General features: G+C 43.8%; 1 protein-coding gene across 1 annotated transcript in view; it reads left to right on the top strand.

The window, feature by feature from the left end:
- The window catches only part of snx29 (sorting nexin 29), a 396,887-nt gene that overhangs the window by 16,596 nt on the left and 359,661 nt on the right, over window positions 1-20,630 (top strand). Inside the window, exon 11 of the mRNA XM_084322960.1 lies at window positions 1,603-1,688. Within this exon, the coding sequence (XP_084179086.1) occupies window positions 1,603-1,688 (86 nt within the window). The remainder of the gene's footprint in view (window positions 1-1,602; window positions 1,689-20,630) is intronic.

The following is a 20,630-nucleotide window of genomic DNA, read 5'->3' as shown; positions in this document are numbered from 1 at the left end:
TTTACATTAATGATTCGGCTATGTCTTGTAATACTCTACACCATTATTATTCGCGGATGACACCAATCTCATAGCTACTCATCATGATTTCAAGTCCCTGATTGTATGCGTGAATGAGGAACTAGAAATTGTCTCTAACTGGTTTCAATGTAACAAGCTTACTCTAAATGTAATTTTTTTTTACTTCATGGTCTTCTGCAACAAAAATAAGTACTACCCTAAAGAAGAATCTAAAATATTAATGAGTGGAAATGAATTTGTGCCATTCACTAAATTTAGGAGTTACTATAGATGAAGGGTTGAATTGGCATAACCACATTGACAATGTCTGCAAAAAGTCAATGATGATGCTTGGAATTTTGAGAGGTCTGCCACATGATACATCCCTCTGCCCATCTAACCTTGTATTATAGCTTTTTATTTCCTTACCTTAACTACTGCAATATAGTCTGGGCTGCAACATATCCATCACATCTTAACAAATTAGTCATAATCCAGAAGAGGTTCCTCAGGATGATTTCTCACTCTACCAGATATGAACCATCTGCACTTCTGTTCCGCAAATATTCCCTACTAACAATTGACAAACTAAATACCTTTCAAACATGCTCATTCATATACAAGTTCATTAACAATAGGCAAGATCTTCCTGATACCTTCCATAGTTTCTTCATCTTTTCATCAGAAATTCACTCATGTCCAACAAACCATAGAAATAAACTCCACCTACCTTTCTGTCGGACATCTAGCCATCATTACAACATTAGCTTTAGAGTTCCTAAACTCTGTAACACTCTAAGTTCATCATTGAGGCCAACAACCTCCTTATCTATATTTAAAAAACAATTAAAATCTAATTTAATTTCATCAAGTTACTCCTGTGCATCAGTGTTACATCTACTGTATGGCTGCTTGTTATTTTTCTTCATTATATACTGTTCATATGTTATTCTCCTCTCCTTTGCCTTCTTGTACTTGTAAAAAAAGAAGAAAAAAAAATCAATCTTCCATGTTTTCGCTATAGTGTCTGCCTTATGTCTCTGATCTTGTTTTGAGTTTATCTTCTAGACCATGTTTACATGTATTTTGTTCATATATGTTTATGGACAATGGGATGGGAGTGGGCTTTGTTCCCTCCTAGCACTATTTTTTCTTTTTAAATAATGTGCTAAATAAATAAACTAAACTAAACATATATACACAAACAAATACACACCCATTAGAAAGCTGTACAGTGTACATAGAGATGTATCTACATACGTATATATACACGGTAAATAATTAGCTTCTACACATATAATCTGCATATATAGGTATACATACCGATACACACATACATATAATGCACATAATCGCATACAACACCCACACACGATTATAGTATATATTACAGTGAGAGTTGAACATACTGTACATACTCATAAGCACTCGCTCAATCATACTATGTATTCACGCACACCCAGAGTGCAAAGAGACTAAAGAAACAGTATTTTGATGATACCGTTGAATCGTTGATTGACTAGAGTCGTGCTTCAACACTGGCAGCGTCAAAAACAGAGCCATGTGTTGTCTGACCTGTTCTCTGTCGTGTCTGTCATTCAGCATGGAGGCAAGTCCTCCGGCCCACACCGCCCCTCTCTCCACCATGCTGCCACCAGCCCCTGGGCTGCCGGAGTCCATGACCGTGGGTGAGCATCCCTCCTCTCTCTCTCTCTCTCTCTCTCTCTCTATCGCTCATTCTCTCTCTCTCTATCGCTCATTCTCTCTCTCTCTCTCTCTCATTCTCTCTCTCTCTCTCTCTCTCTCTCTCTCTCTCTCTCTCTCTCTCTCTCTCTCGCTCTCTCTCTCTCGGCTGCTGCCTGTCCTCTCACCAGGTATGCCTTGTGGCGTGTGTTTGAGGTGTCTTTAGTTTGCTTTGCAGCACTGAGGCCCATCGCCGGATTAGTGTGAAAGTCGAGGCTTGAATCTTGCCATTGTGTCTAATGTGATATCTCAAGATGGTGTTACTCCAATGATTGCATGTTGGAGAGAGGATCTTTTTTTGTAGGTATTTGTTATTAATTAATCACCTCTAGTCAAGCCATATTTATTTGTATCGCGCAATATCACAAACGCATGTCTTCACATGCCCTCCTCATAGTGAAACTACACCCCCGACTTTCACCCTAAAAAAAAGCAACAACTCACAATTGCCAGTGGAGTGCTGTTCATTCTGGCCACCGACAGTATGGGTTTGACCTCTCTTCTCTTCTCTTCTCTTCTCTTCTCTTCTCTTCTCTTCTCTTCTCTTCTCTTCTCTTCTCTTCTCTTCTCTTCTCTTCTCTTCTCTTCTCTTCTCTTCTCTTCTCTTCTCTTCTCTTCTCTTCTCTTCTCTTCTCTTCTCCTCTCTTCGCCTCTTCTCTTCGCCTCTTCTCCTCTCCTTCTCTCCTTTTTCCTCTAATCTCCTCTCCTCCTCTCACCTCCTTTCCTCTCTCTTCTGTCCCTTTTCCTCTCCTCTCCTCTCCTTTTCCCTATCTTCTCCTCTCCCTTTTCCTCTCCTCTCCTTGTTCCTAGTCTCCTCTCATCCTCTCTCCTCTCTCTCACCTCTCCTCTCCTACGGTAGTTTAACTTTGTAATATCATATGGTCCACCGGGTGGCACTGTTGATCCAGTATCAGTGTGCTACTGACTGCTTACTGTACACAACAAAGGGTCTAATGAAAAGAGTCTGAACTAGTATAGGCTGCTTCTATGATGTACCGCTGCGTTCACACAGAGAGCATCCATCGTTCATATCAATATCCTGTCTGTTGGAATGATCATATGTCAAGTGTTGAATCATGTTCTTGATTTGAATGGTTTTAAATGGGCCTGTCATCGTCTCATAGCATGTTTGTGATCTGTTGTTCCCACCGTGGGCAGGACTGCCGTCAGGCTTTATGTGACACCCAGCCACTCACTCATTCACTCACTCACACAGCCACTCACTCACCCATTCACTCACACAGCCACTCACTCACCCATTCACTCACTCACTCACTCACTCACTCACTCACTCACTCACTCACTCACTCACTCACTCACTCACTCACTCACTCACTCACCAGCCACTCACTCACTCGCCCATTCATTCACTCACCAATTCAGTCACTCAGTCACTCAGTCACTCACTCACTCACTCACTCACTCACTCACTCACTCACCCATTCACTCACACAGCCACTCACTCACTCACTCACTCACTCACTCACTCACTCACTCACTCACTCACTCACTCACTCACTCACTCACTCACTCACTCACTCACTCACCAGCCACTCACTCACTCGCCCATTCATTCACTCACCAATTCAGTCACTCAGTCACTCACTCACTCACTCACTCACTCACTCACTCACTCACTCACTCACTCACTCACTCACTCACTCACTCACTCACTCACTCACTCACTCACTCAACCATTCATTCACTCACTCGCCCATTTATTCACTCACTAATTCAGTCACTCACCCACTGACTCACTCACTCAGCCATTCACTCACTCAGCCATTCACTCACTCATTCACCCACTGACTCACTCACTCATTAACCCAGCCATTCACTCAGTCACTTTGATCTGTCAGGGCCGTGTTGTTGGACTCATGGGCAGGTAGTGTCCTGGTTCTGCTTGTTGTTCCCTGAAGCCAATCAGAGTGAAGACCTTCAGATGTGTTTGTGTATGTTCTTGTGTGTGTGTGTGTGTGTGTTTGTGTATCTTCTTGTGTGTATGTTTGTGTGGTGTGTGTGTGTGTGTTATGAGTCACAGGAAGGAATGTGAGTGCAGCTGTGTTTATGCACATGGCTACAACTACAGCCATCTATTGTGAGAGGAGGGCATGGGTGGAGGTGAAGAACTGAGCTGCACAGGTGTGTGAGAGAGAGTAGAGAGATGAGAGGAGAGAGGAGAGGAGAGCGAGAGAGAGCGAGAGAGAGAGAGAGAGAGATCTTTTTGCTTCCTGGCCAAATTCCCAATCAGGTCTCTGACATCAAGGCCACCTAATCATCCCTCCCCCCCCCTTTAATTGGCTGATATAAATCCCTGTCTCCTGAGCCGTTCAGCCATTGTGTAGTGTGTTGTGTGCCTGGTGCCAGTGTATGGCAGCCATTGACACATCCACCCGTCCTTGTGACTAACACCACACACACACACACACACAGACACACACACACACAGACACACACACATCCACCCGTCCTTGTGCCTAACACCACACACACACACATCCACCCGTCCTTGTGACTAACACCACACACACACACACATCCACCCGTCCTTGACTAACACCACACACACACACACATCCACCCGTCCTTGACTAACACCACACACACACACACACACACACACACAACACATCCATCCGTCCTTGTGACTAACACCTCGCACACACACACACACACACACACACACACACACACACACACAACACATCCACCCGGCCCTCGGAGTCCGTCTCCCCTCTCGTGGAGTGCAGTGGCTGACGGCATGTCAGGCTGTGGGCTCCATTAATTGGAGAGTATGGAGTCTATAATTCTCAAGCACCTCCATTACACGACCCGGCTCGGGCTCTGGACGTTAATGGATCTATTATTGGAGGCTGTGGAGGAGCGCGCAGGAACATACAGGCTGGGACAAGTGCACAGACATAGACCGTGTGGACAGAGGCCACGCTTAGGTTTCTCTGTGTCGCTGCAGAGAAGCCGAAGCACACCTGTTCTCGGGCGGAACAGTGGTTAGCGGCGTGGCTTCATCGTGAGAAGGTCCTGGGTTCAAACGCCAACAGGCCTCACCGCGAGAAGGTCCTGGGTTCAAATGCCAACAGGCCTCACCGCGAGAAGGTCCTGGGTTCAAACGCCCTCAGGCCTCACCGCGAGAAGGTCCTGGGTTCAAACGCCAACAGGCCTCACCGCGAGAAGGTCCTGGGTTCAAATGCCAACAGGCCTCACCGTGAGAAGGTCCTGGGTTCAAACGCCAACAGGCCTCACCGCGAGAAGGTCCTGGGTTCAAACGCCAACAGGCCTCACCGCGAGAAGGTCCTGGGTTCAAACGCCAACAGGCCTCACCGCGAGAAGGTCCTGGGTTCAAACGCCAACAGGCCTCACCGCGAGAAGGTCCTGGGTTCAAATGCCAACAGGCCTCACCGCGAGAAGGTCCTGGGTTCAAACGCCCTCAGGCCTCACCGCGAGAAGGTCCTGGGTTCAAACGCCAACAGGCCTCACCGCGAGAAGGTCCTGGGTTCAAATGCCAACAGGCCTCACCGTGAGAAGGTCCTGGGTTCAAACGCCAACAGGCCTCACCGCGAGAAGGTCCTGGGTTCAAACGCCAACAGGCCTCACCGCGAGAAGGTCCTGGGTTCAAACGCCAACAGGCCTCACCGCGAGAAGGTCCTGGGTTCAAACGGCAACAGGCCTCATGTGAGAAGGTCCTGGGTTCAAATGCCAACAGGCCTCACGCAAGAAGGTCCTGGGTTCAAATGCCAACAGGGCGATGTGGTGGTGGAACCGTAAAAGGTGAATTATACGCGTGGTCACATCTTCATGATCCAAACATGATCCAAATTTATTGGTAAAACATTGTCAATCGAATACAAATTCAGGTTCAGGAGTTTGGTAGAGGACTTGATCTCTCAGGCCAGGAGAACCAAGATCCCCCCTAGTGTGAGCTTGCTTCTTTCTGAGAAAGTGGGGGCGGGGGATGTGCGGAGGGGTGAACAGGTGAAACAAAAGGTAGGGTTTAAGGGGAGAGGAAGGGGATTGATTGATTGATTGAACATTTTATTAACAGATTGCAGAATGGGTACAATACAGTACAGCTCAATGCAGAATGGGTACAATACAGTACAGCTCAATACACACTTGTTAAGGGGGGGGGGGGGGGTAACTGTACATTGGATTATCGACGAAACCTTACTTGGTTCCAAGAAGAGGGTCTTGTGTATTATTGGGTTAGGACATTTACAGGGGCCAGTTTCGAATTGCAGTCTCCCGTTACGTAGGTGCTCCTTGGGAGTGGTTTTAGAAGTGGGTAGTGATTCACATTCCTTTACAGCTGTGGGTAGGGCGTTCCACATTGATGTGGCATAATTGCGAAATGTGTTTAGTCCCTTGTTTGAGCCGAATCTGGGTTTAACATGATTTGTGGAGCTCCCTCTGGTGTTGTGGTCGTGGTATTCACTGACCTTTGGGAAGTATTTTGACATGTACATGGGTACCTGTAGTAGTAGTGGTGTAGTCGTGTATCTTGTAGACCAGGCCCATTGCAAGTTGCTGTACTCTGTCGTCTACTCTAAGCCATCCTAGGTTGTCAAAGTGGGCAGGGGTGAGGTGGGTTCTAGGAGTAAGGTCAAGCAGTAGTCTGACCAGTTTGTTTTGTGATGTTTGTAATTTTGTTTTTATCGCCTTTGAGGTGCTTTGGTACTAGGGGTGGGGGAAAAAATCGATACGTAGTAGTATCGCGATACTTTGCGTGGCGATACTGTATCGATACAGGGACGCCAAGTATCGATATTTAATTATTCATAAAAAATTAATATGGAAGTTGCATTGTTCATTTCAATACCTGTAATAGTACAGTAGTCCACACGCACACATGTGCATTCAGTTAAGTTGGAATATGACTGTAATACAAACAGTTCAGTTTGTCAGGTACATGCAACACAGGTTACAGTGTTTACATCTGTCTGCTTGAGAAAATACCATGTTCTGCAATAAAAATGATTGAAGTGAGATGAACAGACTGAACTTTATTTTATTAGATAAAACATGTTGACAGTTTTACTTTGCAGTTAAAATAAAAAAAATATATAATAATAATAATATCGCAATATTCGCGATATATCGAGTATCACGATACTATTGTATCGCAGCTCAAGTATCGCGATAGTATCGTATCGCGAGGTCTCTGGCGATTCCCACCCCTATTTGGTACCATGAGGTGCAAGCATAGTCGTAGTACCCTTGAACGAGTGCTCCTGCCAGAGTCTGCAGGGTATTCTTGTTTACCAGAGAGGAGATCCGGTACAAGAATCTAGTTTGTTTTATTACATTGGATGCCATTTTGTCACAGGAAAGATTAGCCTCTAGGATGGAACCTAGGTATGTAATTTCATCTTTCCTTGTGACAATATTGTCACCCACTGTAACTGAGAAGCCGTCGGCCTTGCTGAGTTTGTTATTTGAACCGAAGAGAATGGACTCTGTTTTACCCATGTGTAATGATAGTTTGTTGTCAGCGAGCCAGGTGCAGATTTTGCCGAGTTCCGAGCTGAGGGTTCTTTCAACCTGTAACCTGTAACGGGAAGGGGAGATGAGGCAGAGGTGTGAACAGAGGCCACAGAGGAAAACACATGCATGCCAGGCACATACTCCTGCTGCTGCCCTTGACCGAGGTACCGGCGTTACAACTGGAGTTGGTCCCCGGGCGCCGCACCGTGCGGCTGCCCCACGGCTCCTAAATAGTTTGGACGGGTCAAATGCAGAGGATGAATTTCCCCCCAAGAGGAATAATAAAGGTACATCTACTCCGACGTTTCAGTGACATCGTCAAGGTTGATCGATACCTCTGGAAATCAAATCAAATCAAAGTGCACATACTGTCCATTGTAAGCCCCCCAAAGGGCATAGGCAAGTGTGCACTCGTTCACACACACGGTGGACAAAGCAGTGCAGACATGCTTAATGGCTCGTTGGTGGCGGCCTCCTGTTGCTAACGGCTGGTCAGACTAAAGGTCACGTTTATTTCTGTTCCTGATGTGACGTGGAGACTGATGCTGTGAAGATAATGGCCTCTCCTCTACTCTCTCTCCTCTCCTCTCCTTTCTTACTCCTCTCCTCTCCTTTCCTACTCCTCCCCTCTCCTCTCCTCTCCTTTCCTACTCCTCTCCTCTCCTTTCCTACTCCTCTCCTCCTCTCCCCTCCTCTTTTCTGCTCTCCTCTTCTTTTCTCTTCTCTCCTCCACCCTCCTTCTCTTCCATTCTCTTCTCCTCTCCTCGTCTCAAAACATCTATTTCTCACCTGCTGTTATACCTGCCAGAATAATGCGTTGCTGATTAATTAACAGAGAGGTTGTGATTAGAATCATCATTCAAAATAAAAGAAAGCAGCAGGTGAGAGTGAAACATTATTCCCTGTAACTAGCGACAGGGCAGACTGTTGTATATACCCTGGAAGCTCACGACCACAGAGGTTCTGGGCTGTTTGCAACGATCCTCTGTTGCGCTTTGCGGTCGAGGGCAGAGCAGTTTCCATACCAGGGCCCTGCCATCCAGACCCCCCCCCACACCATCAGGAGTAGATGGCTACGAAGCTGCACAGAGCATTTGCAAGGTGCAGGATCATTTAAAGATGGATGATAACACACTGGACTCACTACTCCCTGTTCACTCTTCCAGACCTCAGATGGAGGGGGTGCTCTGGCACGTTTAGACACACCGTTCAGTAGGGGTGGGAATCACCAGAGGCCTCACGATACAATACTATCACGATACTTGAGTCACGACACGATAGTATTGCGATACTAAATATATTGCGATATTGTAATATTAATATTGCGATATATTGCGATTTATGACCTTTTTTCAACTGCAAAGTAAAACTGTCGACATGTTTTATCTAATAAAATAAAGTTCAGTCTGTTCATCTCACTTCAATCATTTTTATTGCAGAACATGGTATTTTCTCAAGCAGACAGATGTCAACACTCACTGTAATCTGTGTTGCATGTACCTGACAAACTGAACTGTTTGTATTACAGTCATATTCCAACTTAACTGAATGCACACGTGTGTGTGTGGACTACTGTACTATTACAGGTATTGAAATGAACAATGTCTTAATTAAATAAAAAATTATTAAATATCGATACTTGTCGTCCCTGTATCGGTACATTATCGCCACGCAAAGTATCGCGATACTACTACGTATAGATATTTTCCCCCACCCCTACTGTGGGGCGGCGTGGCTCGGGTAGAGCGGGTCGTCCAATGATCGAAGGGTTGGTGGTTCGAATCCCGCTCAAGCCCATGTCCATCCCACTGCCGTTGTGTCCTTGGGCAAGACACTTAACCTACTTGCCTCGTATGAATGTGTATGCATGTGAATGAATGTTGGTGGTGGTCGGAGGGGTCGTAGGCGTTGATTATTCGCCACGCTTCCGTGAGTCTGCCTCAGGGCAGCTCTGGCTGCAATTGTAGCTTACCACCACCGGTATGACTGTGTATGAACGAATAATGGACTCTGTGAAGCGCTCTGGGTGCCATGAAGAGCGCTATATAAATCCAAGTCATTATTATTATTACTGGACTCACTATTCCCAGCCATTACAAAGGCAAGGAAAAAAACTATACATCAAAAAAGAAAACACAGATAAAGTAAGAGATGGCAGCAGAGTTCATCGTTCTGAGAGAAGAAAACTCCACCAGATAAAGTGCTAGTGGAAAACAACGGCTCCTGTTACAGCTACAACGTTAATCATCCAGACAAAGAGAAAAGTAATATTGGACAAAGCTACATTATTCTGAATGGGAAATAAGCCAATCACAAAGCAGCCATGACTAAGGCCAGGACAAGATGGTACATGGAAGAAAAGGAAAACTCAAGTCAAAGATGGCTACGAAGCTGCACAGAGCATTTGCAAGGTGCAGGATAATTTAAAGATGGATGATAACACGCTGGACTCACTATTCCCTGTTCACTATTCCAGAACTAAGATGCAGGGGATGTATCTTTATTTTATTTTTTATTTTTTAATTTATTTTATTTTATTAGTTTGTCTTTTATGGTATTTTTATTTTTGTGCTGATATTTCCGTGGTTTCTGGTAGGTAATTTAAAGGAGAGCTATTGGGATGTTTCTTTCACTATGTGGGGACTTTTGCACAGTTCCGGTGAATCTATGGAACACCTCGGAAAGGTTTAAAAAAATAAAAATAAAAAATAAGAGGATCATTGTTCTATATTTCTAATCAGGTACTGAAAAGCAACATGGTTCTATCTCAGGATCTTGGGACATTTTAAGGCTGGGCTCCCACCACTGTGTGGACGGGTGCCAAATGCCACACAGGCTGCCACTTAGGCGGGTGAGAAATCTCGGACATTGAGAGTTGGATACGTGGATACTGTTGATGTGGATCCATAGAGCTGGGGAAAGACACTGAGGAATGCCGTGTATAGGATAGTTCCCCTTTATAAATTAACATTAATTATTTCTATTGTAGTATGTCTGCGGAAATGTCATTTGTATTATAATTAGGGAAGGGATGGGATTGGAGGGTGTCTTTTTATTTTTGTCATGTGTCATTGTCTGTATATATGTATGTTTGTATAAAAAAAAAATGCAATAAAAACATTGTTTAAAAAAAGATGCAGGGGATGCACAGGCACATTTAGACACATCGTTCAGCATCGTCAAGGTGAAAAGGGGTTCAGCTTGCAAACAACATTATTCTGAACGGGGAATAAGCCGCCACAAAGCAGCCAAAGGCAAGATAAAGACACGGATAAAGTAAGGGATGGCAACAAAGTTAATTGTTCAAAGAGAAAACAACTCAAGCTAGACAAAGTGAAAGTGGAAAACAAAGCTTCCTGTTACAGATACAAGGTTCATTATTCAGGCAGGATACTCTAACTCTAACCAGAGGAAAACATACCTAAGGACAAAGGAAGTTCACAAGCTAAGAGTGACGAGACGGGAAGTCACTCTCCTCCAGGCCATATCAGCCTTCAGATCAGATGTTGCATTTTGTTCCTTAGGACTTGCTTTAGTAATGGTTGTGGTCAGGGCAAATCTGGAGCAGCTCAAAGGCTCTTAAGTCTTTCTCCAATTCAATTGATATGGATTTTCTCTATAAGGAGCCTGGCTTCTTTGGAAAGGGTTCCTACTGGATTCTCCACACTGTACTCGCTACATCTTGTGTGGAAGTTCCCAGAATCCCTTGCAGAATTGCCCTTCAAGTCAGACTACAAACCAAGCTTCCTTGACCTTGCAGAAGTTGTGAAAATGTGCTGATTGTGCCACAGATCAATGTCTCCAGGTTGAGGTACCTCTGGGTGAGGCCCATGTCATTCCCATTGCCTTAGAGAAGAAGCATATGATCAGCTCAGTCTTTGAACAAGACATCAGGCCAGACAGAATCCACCAGGGAGTAAGATATCTGGGTCCTTGGTACCCCTTCTACAAAGACATCGCTTTTGATTAGAGTGTGTCCTAGATAAAGTACTGGCTGACTCCATGGAAAGTCAGGATTCTATCCAGCCTATGGACAGTGTCTGTGACACTATGTAGTGGGTCAAAGAACAGGAGAAATGGAAGATAAGATGAGATATTCCTTTATTGATCCCCTTGGGGACATTTGGGAGAGGAAGAGGAGAGAGAGGGACTGGAGTATATGGAGAAGGATCCTGTCAGGAGGAATCAAACTGAGGTGAATGAGTCTCATCTTGTTCTACCTGAGACGGAGAGAGCAAAATGCAGAGCAAGTCAATTACGGACAGAAGTCAGGGCTGATTCTAGCTCCAGGAGAGAACCAGCAACCAGGGGATGTTTCCTGAAGGCAAAGGTAGTCTTCATGATGAGGAGAGGCCATAACCTAATGTGTTTCACATCCTAGAGGAAAGGGCACACTCTGAAGGCAATATTCATGACAATTTGAATACCGAAGACGGGGATCAATATGATGATAATTTAAATGGCTAGCTCCGTAGTGGGAGTCGGGCCGGGAGGAGGAGGAGGAGGAAAAAGCTAGATGCTATTTTATTTTGTTTATTTAAACGGATCCCCATTAGCTGACGCCTAAGCGGCAGCTAGTCTTCCTGGGGTCCAACAACATACATACACAAGATAACATACACCGATAGAACATAAAAAAAGCATATGTCACAATGAAAATGAATCATAGAATAGAGAAAAAACATGTATCATAGAATACAAATAAATATAAAACAGGAGATGAAAAAACGAGATAAAATCCAGTTAGAACAAAATAAAACAATTGATCAGGGTGTGCATGTATTCAAGCTGTGCTGAAGACTACAATTTGATTGTGTGTGAGTGTAAATAGTGTTTAAGATTTATTTTAAAACTAGCCTTTCCTTTCCTTTCCTGACCGGCTCAGTGGCCTTGTGGGTAGAGTGTCCGCCCTGAGTTCGGGAGGCTGGGAGTTCAAGCCCCGGCCGAGTCATACCTATTTAAAAATGGTACCCATAGAGCCTCCCTGCTTGACACTCAGCATCAAGGGTTGGTTTGGGGGGGAAGTCCTTGCGACATACTAGCGTCATGTCCAAGGGGTGTACTTGTACATCAAGCTGCCTCACGCTACGGAAACAGGAGATAGGCTCCTGCCCCATGTGCCGTTACAGCTCCAGAACCATTGGTTCTCAAAGGCAAAACTTTCCTTTGATGTTCCGAACATTGCTGGGATGACTATCGCCCTATAAAATACCGCCCTTTTCATAAAATTTTACTTAGTTAGAGGTAAAGTAATCAATCCACCGCTTGCCCATCTGGTGGAATGTGTACTGGAGTACTCTGGAGTACTTGTGCTGTACACAATGCAATTATAAAGGAATTTTTTAGTTTGAATAACTCTATGAAAATATGTAATTTAGTTAGCAGATAATCTTAGCCATGCATGCATGTCAACCACACTAGACCTAGGTGAGCCGCCTAGGACCAGTCTAGCTGCCTTGTTTTGAGCTACTTGTAGCTTTCTGAGTAGACCATGCAGATGACCATACCATACTACAGAGCAGTAGTCTAAATGGCATAAAACCATAGAGCAAACAACTTGACGAAACAGCAATGATTTGAGATGAGGTGAGCACTTCCGTGTGACTGCAAGCGCTCTGCCCATTTTGGCAACCACCTTGTTGATGTGATCGGACCAAGACAATGTACCGTCAAGCCAGAGTCCTAAAAGCTTCACAGTCTTTACTCGTTGTATGGTTTGACCCTCAATCTGTAAGTAAAATTTGGGATTGTGTGATAGTCTATATAATTATTAGAGCCGAAAATGATGCACATTGTTTTTGATATATTAAGTATACGTTTATTTGATTTTATCCAGTTATATATAATGCTAAGCTCACTAGACAGAACCGGAACTATACTGGAAAACCCCTCCCACCCCCTCTATGAGGAGCTAGCTAGGCTGAGGAGCACGTTCAGCCATAGACCCATTAGACGCCACACACCGCCTTGGCCAGTCCTTTGTGACGGTAGCCGTCAGGCTCCACAACCGTGGGCACGGACTGCTGTCAGTAGCTGGAGAGCTGACGGCTGGTGAACTTGAGAACTGTCACTCACTACTGTTCACTACTACTACTGGTATCACTATCAATACTACTTGCACTTTGTTCTATGTTTTAGTTTTACTATCTATTAGGGATGGGTACCGAATTCGGTACTTTTGAGGTACCGAACCGAAACACGTCGGTACTACCGAGTATCGAATCAAGTGAGAAACCTAAAAAAAATATTTGTATTAATTCTTTTTTTTTAACTTTTTTTTTAACTTTTTTTTTTCATGTCAACGTTCACACGCACAATATATGCTTACCTAGGATTTGACTTGATTCAACAACAAAGCAGTCGGAGCAATGACAAGCCGAAAACTGTCGAAATTGTAGTTACCGTACTTTTCGCACTATAAGCCGCACCTGACTATAAGCCGCAGCAGCTAAATTGAATGATGTGTACATATATAAGCCGCACTGGACTATAAGCCGCAGGTGTTTTAATGTTTAATTACCATATGTAATTAGCTTTGGGACACAATACTGTCGGACAAATAACAAGCATTAACTCATTTACAAGTTTTATTAAGTTTAGCAAATAAGGGAACAGATAAATAACATTTCAATGCAGTCAAAAAAGCAATATTTAGATGTTTACATTTTCGAGTTTGGTCACGTCGAGTCACATATAAGCCGCACCGTTATATAAGCCGCAGGGTCAAAAAATGGGGGAAAAAGCCGCGGCTTATAGTCCGAAAAGTACGGTATTTGAAGTTTGGATATTTTTTTTTACGACTGAGGTAGGTAAATTAAATTTCTTGAGACTAAAGTACCGAAAAAAGGTACCGTTGGGTACCGGTATCGATTCACAGGTACCGGTACCGGTATCGGTTCAAATGTGAAAGGTACCCATCCCTACTATCTATACTACCTGTACCCCTCCCCATGCTGCTATGACACTTTCCCCAAGGGGATTCATATAGGAACACTTGACTTGATGATGGTCTTGTCATCACAGTGATCAAGACTAAAGAGGAGAATGAGAACAAAGGAGACCAATGTATGAGAACTTTGTTCATGAAAACATACATGACCCAGAGTGCGAGGAGCTTGAAGAAATGCAAACTGCAGACACAATGCAAGAGAACCAACTGCAAATTCTTCACGGACTCGGAACCCTCTTGGAGATCAGCCAAACAAGCTGCAATCGGACCATGTTCTGGAGTTGACCATCGAGTCAAGGCCTTCAGAAGGAATATTCAAAATACACTGAAAATACGATTCTATACAGACCGAACAGAACTCCAAGCCAGAGGATATCCTCACATACATGGGATGGTTTGGAGCAAGATGGAAGACTTGGAAAGGATGTTCCCAGGAATACAGTCTGCATTTCTGTAAGCGAGAGAAACCTGACATAGCAGACATCCTCTCACTCACTCACTCACTCACTCACTCACTCACTCACTCACTCACTCACTCACTCACTCACTTTGTTCACTCCACCATCACATGTACATGAGATGTTGGCGAATTAGTGTCAAACTTTGGTCCGGAAAATACGGCTAGATTGGTGAGCAGGAGGATCACTGGAGGAGTAAACATTCACAGACGTACAAAAACCTGCCGTAAAAAATATGGCACAACCTGCAGATTTGAGGAAACCGGTATCTAAATGAGCATTTCACATAATTGTTGGTGTGTTCATTTAATCCAGTTATTAATTACTGCAAGAGTGTCATCACGCCCAGAGAATCTGGAACATCCTGTAACACAGAGCCACCCCTCCCACTTGCACACAGCGGGGCTGTGGGACGCGCAGATCATTACTGATAAACACCCATTAGCCTACAGGTGCAGACGCCACTCATCCGAGGTGTCGATAAAGGTTGATTTCTTTCCGCTCTCCTGTGCTTCATCAGATATGAGTTTTAGACTGAGAGGGAACGGGGGGGGGGGGGGGGGGGGGGGTCCTTTAACCTCCCCGAAGAGAAGGGGTACAATTGGGAATACGTAGGGAGTGCGAGTGGAAGTATTACACAGTTGTCATTTGTTACATAAGTTCCAGCTCTAAAGGGAAAACGATGATTCCTGTAATCGATGAAGCCATTCTGAATGTAGATAATTGAGAAGGAAGAGAGGAGTCAGAGTGTGCGGGGCGGTGTGTGAGCTTCAAGGTCAACGCGGGCAGGGCCGGAACAGCGGCTTTAAGCGTTGTGTACGCTGAGGCCTCACAGAGTAATGAAGTATTTTTTACTCAAGTACTATACTCTGCATATACATATCCATATCTGTCTGAAATATACCTGCATACAATCCTATATATACCTACTTATACACCTGCATATAACCCATATAACTGTATGACAACATGCACAATAATGCTGTATATATATATATATTAGGGATGCACAGAATATTCGGCCACCGAATATACCGAAAATAGTTAAAAAGGGCCCTTTCGGCTTTCGGCCAAAAGGGTTTTAGCACCGAAAAAATAGCACTGAATGTCAAAGAACAGGGTTACGTTCGTAACCTAACGTGTTGTTGTGATGACGTCATCAAAACGCATTTCATTAGACACAGACCAGCTCGGACCTTCAATTGAATTGAATTGACGCAAGCTCATCATGAATTGAAAATGGGGGACCCTGATGTAAACGAGACGAAAGTCTTTCTCTGGTCTGCATCCCCTTGTGTGTATTGAGCCGTACTGTATTGTACCATTATGCAATCTGTTAAATAAAGTTTTCATTCATTCAAGCTAACTAGCGTTAGCCGCCGCTCAGCTAGCTAACATTAGCCGTACCCTAGACAGCGGAGTGACTCCACGACACCAGTTCCATTAGTGAGGAAAGTATATATATATATATTGACGAGGCTTGACAACGGAGGTTCAAAGATAACTTCACATTTATTGGCTATTAGTTTCTTTATATTGCTTCAGTTCATGCATCGAGCTCCTCCAGATCAATCCAGTTGCCAAACCTGTGTGTTGATATCATCAACTACGGCAACTAGGAAGCTCAAAACTCAAACCTAATTTTGTCCAGTAAGACTTGAAAAGAGATATTATTTTCTATATATTATCTACTGGCCTAGATCTTTATGCAGTTTTTTTTTAAAGCACCTTGGCTTTGTTCTGAATGCACTTTGTTCTGAATGCACTTTGTTGTAGTTATCCTACAGAGAAAATAAAATTCACTTGACTTCAATGCACATTTTGTTGTATGCAAAGAGAAAATGTTTAAATTGTACAATCTTTCAGCAGTCAGTCTGGAATTAATTTATGCTTTCAAAAGTGCTGAATAAATGTGTTATGCACCCATAATCGTGATTATTAATATAATTTAAGTTAAGTTTTGCCATAATCATGTCTTTTGCCATAATCAGGTAGCTGATCAACATTGGTAAAAAATAAATACATTATATATTTATATGAATCATTTTCGGCCTTTCGGCATTCGGTTTTCGGCCAACTGTTTCCTATTTTCGTTATTCGGTTTCGGCCAAGAATTTCCCATTCTGTGCATCCCTAATATATATATATACTTACTGCATATCTGTCTGTACATAACTGCATATAATCCTTTTTACATATCCGTAGATAATATGTCTATATCAGTTCATATCCCTTACCTACTCTTACTACTGTTACGTTGCTGGCCAATATGACTTACTACCATATGTGTATCACTGTACATATTGTGGCAGATCTCACCCCCCCTCTCATGGATATGTGAAGGATGGGAGATACTTTTGCCATGGAAGGAGTAGAGTCAATTAGGTAGCTGATTAGTACTGATATAACACACCTGCGCATCTTTGGTCCACCCACATCTCACGTGCACACGCCCAGACCCACACACTACAAAGCCACTAGGTTAGTTAGGAGTAAGTTGAGCGGAGGTGATGTTGGAGTTGTTGTTTAGTGTGAGAGAGAGAGAGAGAGAGAGATTGTATTATTCAGAGTTGTGAAGGTGAGAGGTAGTGAGAGGAGAGGTGAAGGCGAGTAGGTGTTTTTTGTGTACTGGACTGGCTGAGAAACCCCCTTGTGTACTGACCCTGGACCGGACGACTACCCTGAATAGTGAACAATCCCTTTTTCTGTCGGCGAGCCTGTTTCGTGTTTTTGACCCTCAGACTGAATCACTACCATTCTTTTGCTTTTTCCCACTGGATTCTGCCCTGAATTCAATAAATACTTGTATTGATTGATATTGCTCTTGTGTGTATTTGAATCGTGGCCAGTCTGAACCCCACCAGGCTTGTCACAATATTAATACTACAACTCTGTACATACATCCGATTAGCACTACACCCAGTAGTACTCATTTATATATTTTACACCCAGTGTAATGTACTGTTATATTTGCACTCTGGTTGGATGCCAAACCTCTTTTCATTGTACTGTACTTGTAATGACAATGCATTTCAATCTAATCTAATCTATTTAAGTATAATTTTGAGGTACATGTACTTTACTTGAGTAATATAATCTTTGGTTACTTTGAAGAAAAATATTTAGCATAGAAAACCTGGCACAGATTTATGGAAGTTAATGAACTTTAAACGTTTTCATTTCTGATACACACCATTAGTTTGTGGATGCAGAAGCTATGTATACTCATCCGGGGCAGGGGATACGGCCTAGTTAGGGCTGCTCCGATAGGGATGGCAGCCAGTAACATTGAAGGCCAAACAATGCCCACAAACGGCCTTCAAGCTGGTTTTTGGGGGACGATTTCAAGGTCACCCTCATTTACAGTGACGATAAAGCTTACAAGGCGAGGTTTTTCAGCAATTTCATACAGTTACAAGTCGACACACAGTGGTCAGAGATCATACTTTTAAATGCAGAAAAAGAAAGAAGAACCTTCAGCTTCAGAGTCAGTTGGAGGTAGTGTTGACTGTAATACAAACAGTTCAGTTTGTCAGGTACATGCAACACAGATTACCGTGTTTACATCTGTCTGCTTGAGAAAATACCATGTTCTGCAATAAAAATGATTGAAGTGAGATGAACAGTTATTTTTAAATGTGTGATCTAAAGATAAACAAAGGGTTTTAAAAGTGTTATATTTATCTTCTCTTATAGTACCAGAGAGAAGCTGAGGAGAATCAACCAGCAACAAAAGCAAAATGTATAATTTTTTTTTTCTTTTTACATTTTAAGATTGAACCTTTTTCCCTGTGGTATCGAATATCGATACTTTTCAAGGTATCGTATCGAAGTTCGAAATTCCAGTATCGTGACAACACTAGTTGGAGGGCCTACCAGGTGTTGGACGCATCAAAGCAAATATCTCAATCAGAATTGATGAGTTCTCCACGATGGAATGGAGCCAGTCGTGCCAAATTTGTCTCATTTGTGCGAGCTGACGGTGTGCCAGGGGTGATGGGCGGAGTCTCTGTCCCATTGTTTGGAGATACGACGCCGTTGGATCCAATTATAGGAAACGACACTTTTGAAAAGCCCAGATTTCAGCAGGTGTGTGTGTGGGGGGTTTTCAATCTCTGGGAGATGTTCCGGCGTGTGACCCTTGAAATGAATCACAAACGGGGTGAGATGGAGTCCATGCAGACCTGTTTCGCTTCAGGAAGACGAGGAGGAGGATCTGTTCGAACATGACCCCGCTCTCCTCAACTCCAGAGTGAGGATGCCAGCAAATTACGAGACGGCCATTGAGATATTTTGGCACAAACAAAACGGTAGATGAGATTAATTCTGAGCGTTTGGCTGCTCCAACATGGTCACTCTGTAAAGCCGAGGTGTCCCTTCCAAGAGAAACGTCACAGTTCACAAGTCGGACACAATCGAGGGAACTTCATTTCTCGATGTAGTCGAAACTCGAAATTGGAGCAAGGGTTTTATTGACGGGTGTTGTGAAGGGCCAGATTAAACCGAATATATATATTTATTATATATATATATTTAATTGTATTTGTATATTCTCTAATATTCCCTGATATCCCTTGTATATTCCTTGTACAATATGCATTGAATATCCATTCTAGCCTACTGAACATCCCATAATAGTCTCCATTCTACTATTGGTCGAGACCTTGGTGCCAGGCTGCCATACCCCCCAGACCCAGTTCAAACGTACCGCTCAACATGTACGAACAAGTCCTAGTTCCGCGTAGGAATCTGGCTACCGCACCACTAATGGGACTATTTGTTCATAGTGCGTATATATACTGCGCTACTAAAGTAGGACTTCCTTTTCAGTCCAGTTTCTTACCCTCCAATAGAGTCACAGACGTAAAGCCTCCCCGCGACGCCACGTGTGGGAGTAAGGCCAAGTTCGCCTACCATCGGTATTGAGACATCGTGTATATTAATATTTGAATAGTCATATTTGGCACTATATCGTCGAGTTGGACGTAGTCTATTAAGCTAATAATAGTCTGTTAATATATAGTGCTTCGTGCGGTGAGAATACTACCGTAGTCAGTACCCCATCGTTTCCGGCAGAGAACTGGCTGCTTACCCAGGGTGGTTGACCCCATGTGAAGCTGCACCCGAGGAGCCCCAGAGCCGACGAGCGAGTGGACCTGTATACCGGATTATTCTACCGACGACAGCCTGCCTTCCCAGGCACGGATTATGCTTTGTATACTTTGATTATTCCATGGATAAAGACCCCCGACACTGCCGTGTGTTGGAACCCCCCCCCCTGGAGAGGACGCAAGGTGAGGAGACGCTCTGCAAGACGAGGTCGCTTCACGTCTCTCCCCCGTGGACCGGAGAGAGCCGGCCCACAAAGAGTCCACCTGCTTTCATCTGTGGTCCAAGGATCGCCGGCGCATTGAACGGCACTACAGTGGGTTCACCTGGGATACCCTTGGCCGGACGAGGCAGCCGGATTCTACCCCCCCCCCCCCCCCCCCCCTCCTACTCCTGTCGGCTTACAAGCGACCGGATTAACCCCCTCTAGTGTATCCAGTATATAATCATTAAAGTATCATTGCTGTTATTCCTTAACTATTCCAGGTCGTATATTTACCACCTGCGCCACAGAGATTGGACATTCTCTATTGATATACCGACGAATACTCTTTGCCATAAAAGTGCATACTATTTCAATTCATAAATGTAATTAAGTGATTAAGTGCTTGTTCTACACACCATCGCTGTGTAGAAATAAAGACCTGTTTCGACTTCGTACATTTGTGTTGGATCCGTTTCATCTACGTGAGAGTGTTTATGATAATATATTTATGCCGTGTACTGGGTGGCCGAATATTAAGTACAAAGGTAGTGGTAGTAAGTATCATATCTAGTAATACAGTCAGGGAATTGTACCCCTCAGTTACAACGGGCTTATTACTAAATGGTAAATGGTGCATTTATATAGCAGCTCCAAAACTCGTTACAAT

Source organism: Notolepis coatsorum (genome assembly GCF_963971535.1).
Source record: "Notolepis coatsorum genome assembly, chromosome: 10".
Classification (NCBI taxonomy): Eukaryota; Metazoa; Chordata; class Actinopteri; order Aulopiformes; family Paralepididae; genus Notolepis; species Notolepis coatsorum.
The sequence above is the reverse complement of the archived record's forward strand: the minus strand, read 5'-3'. Positions and strand labels throughout refer to the sequence as shown.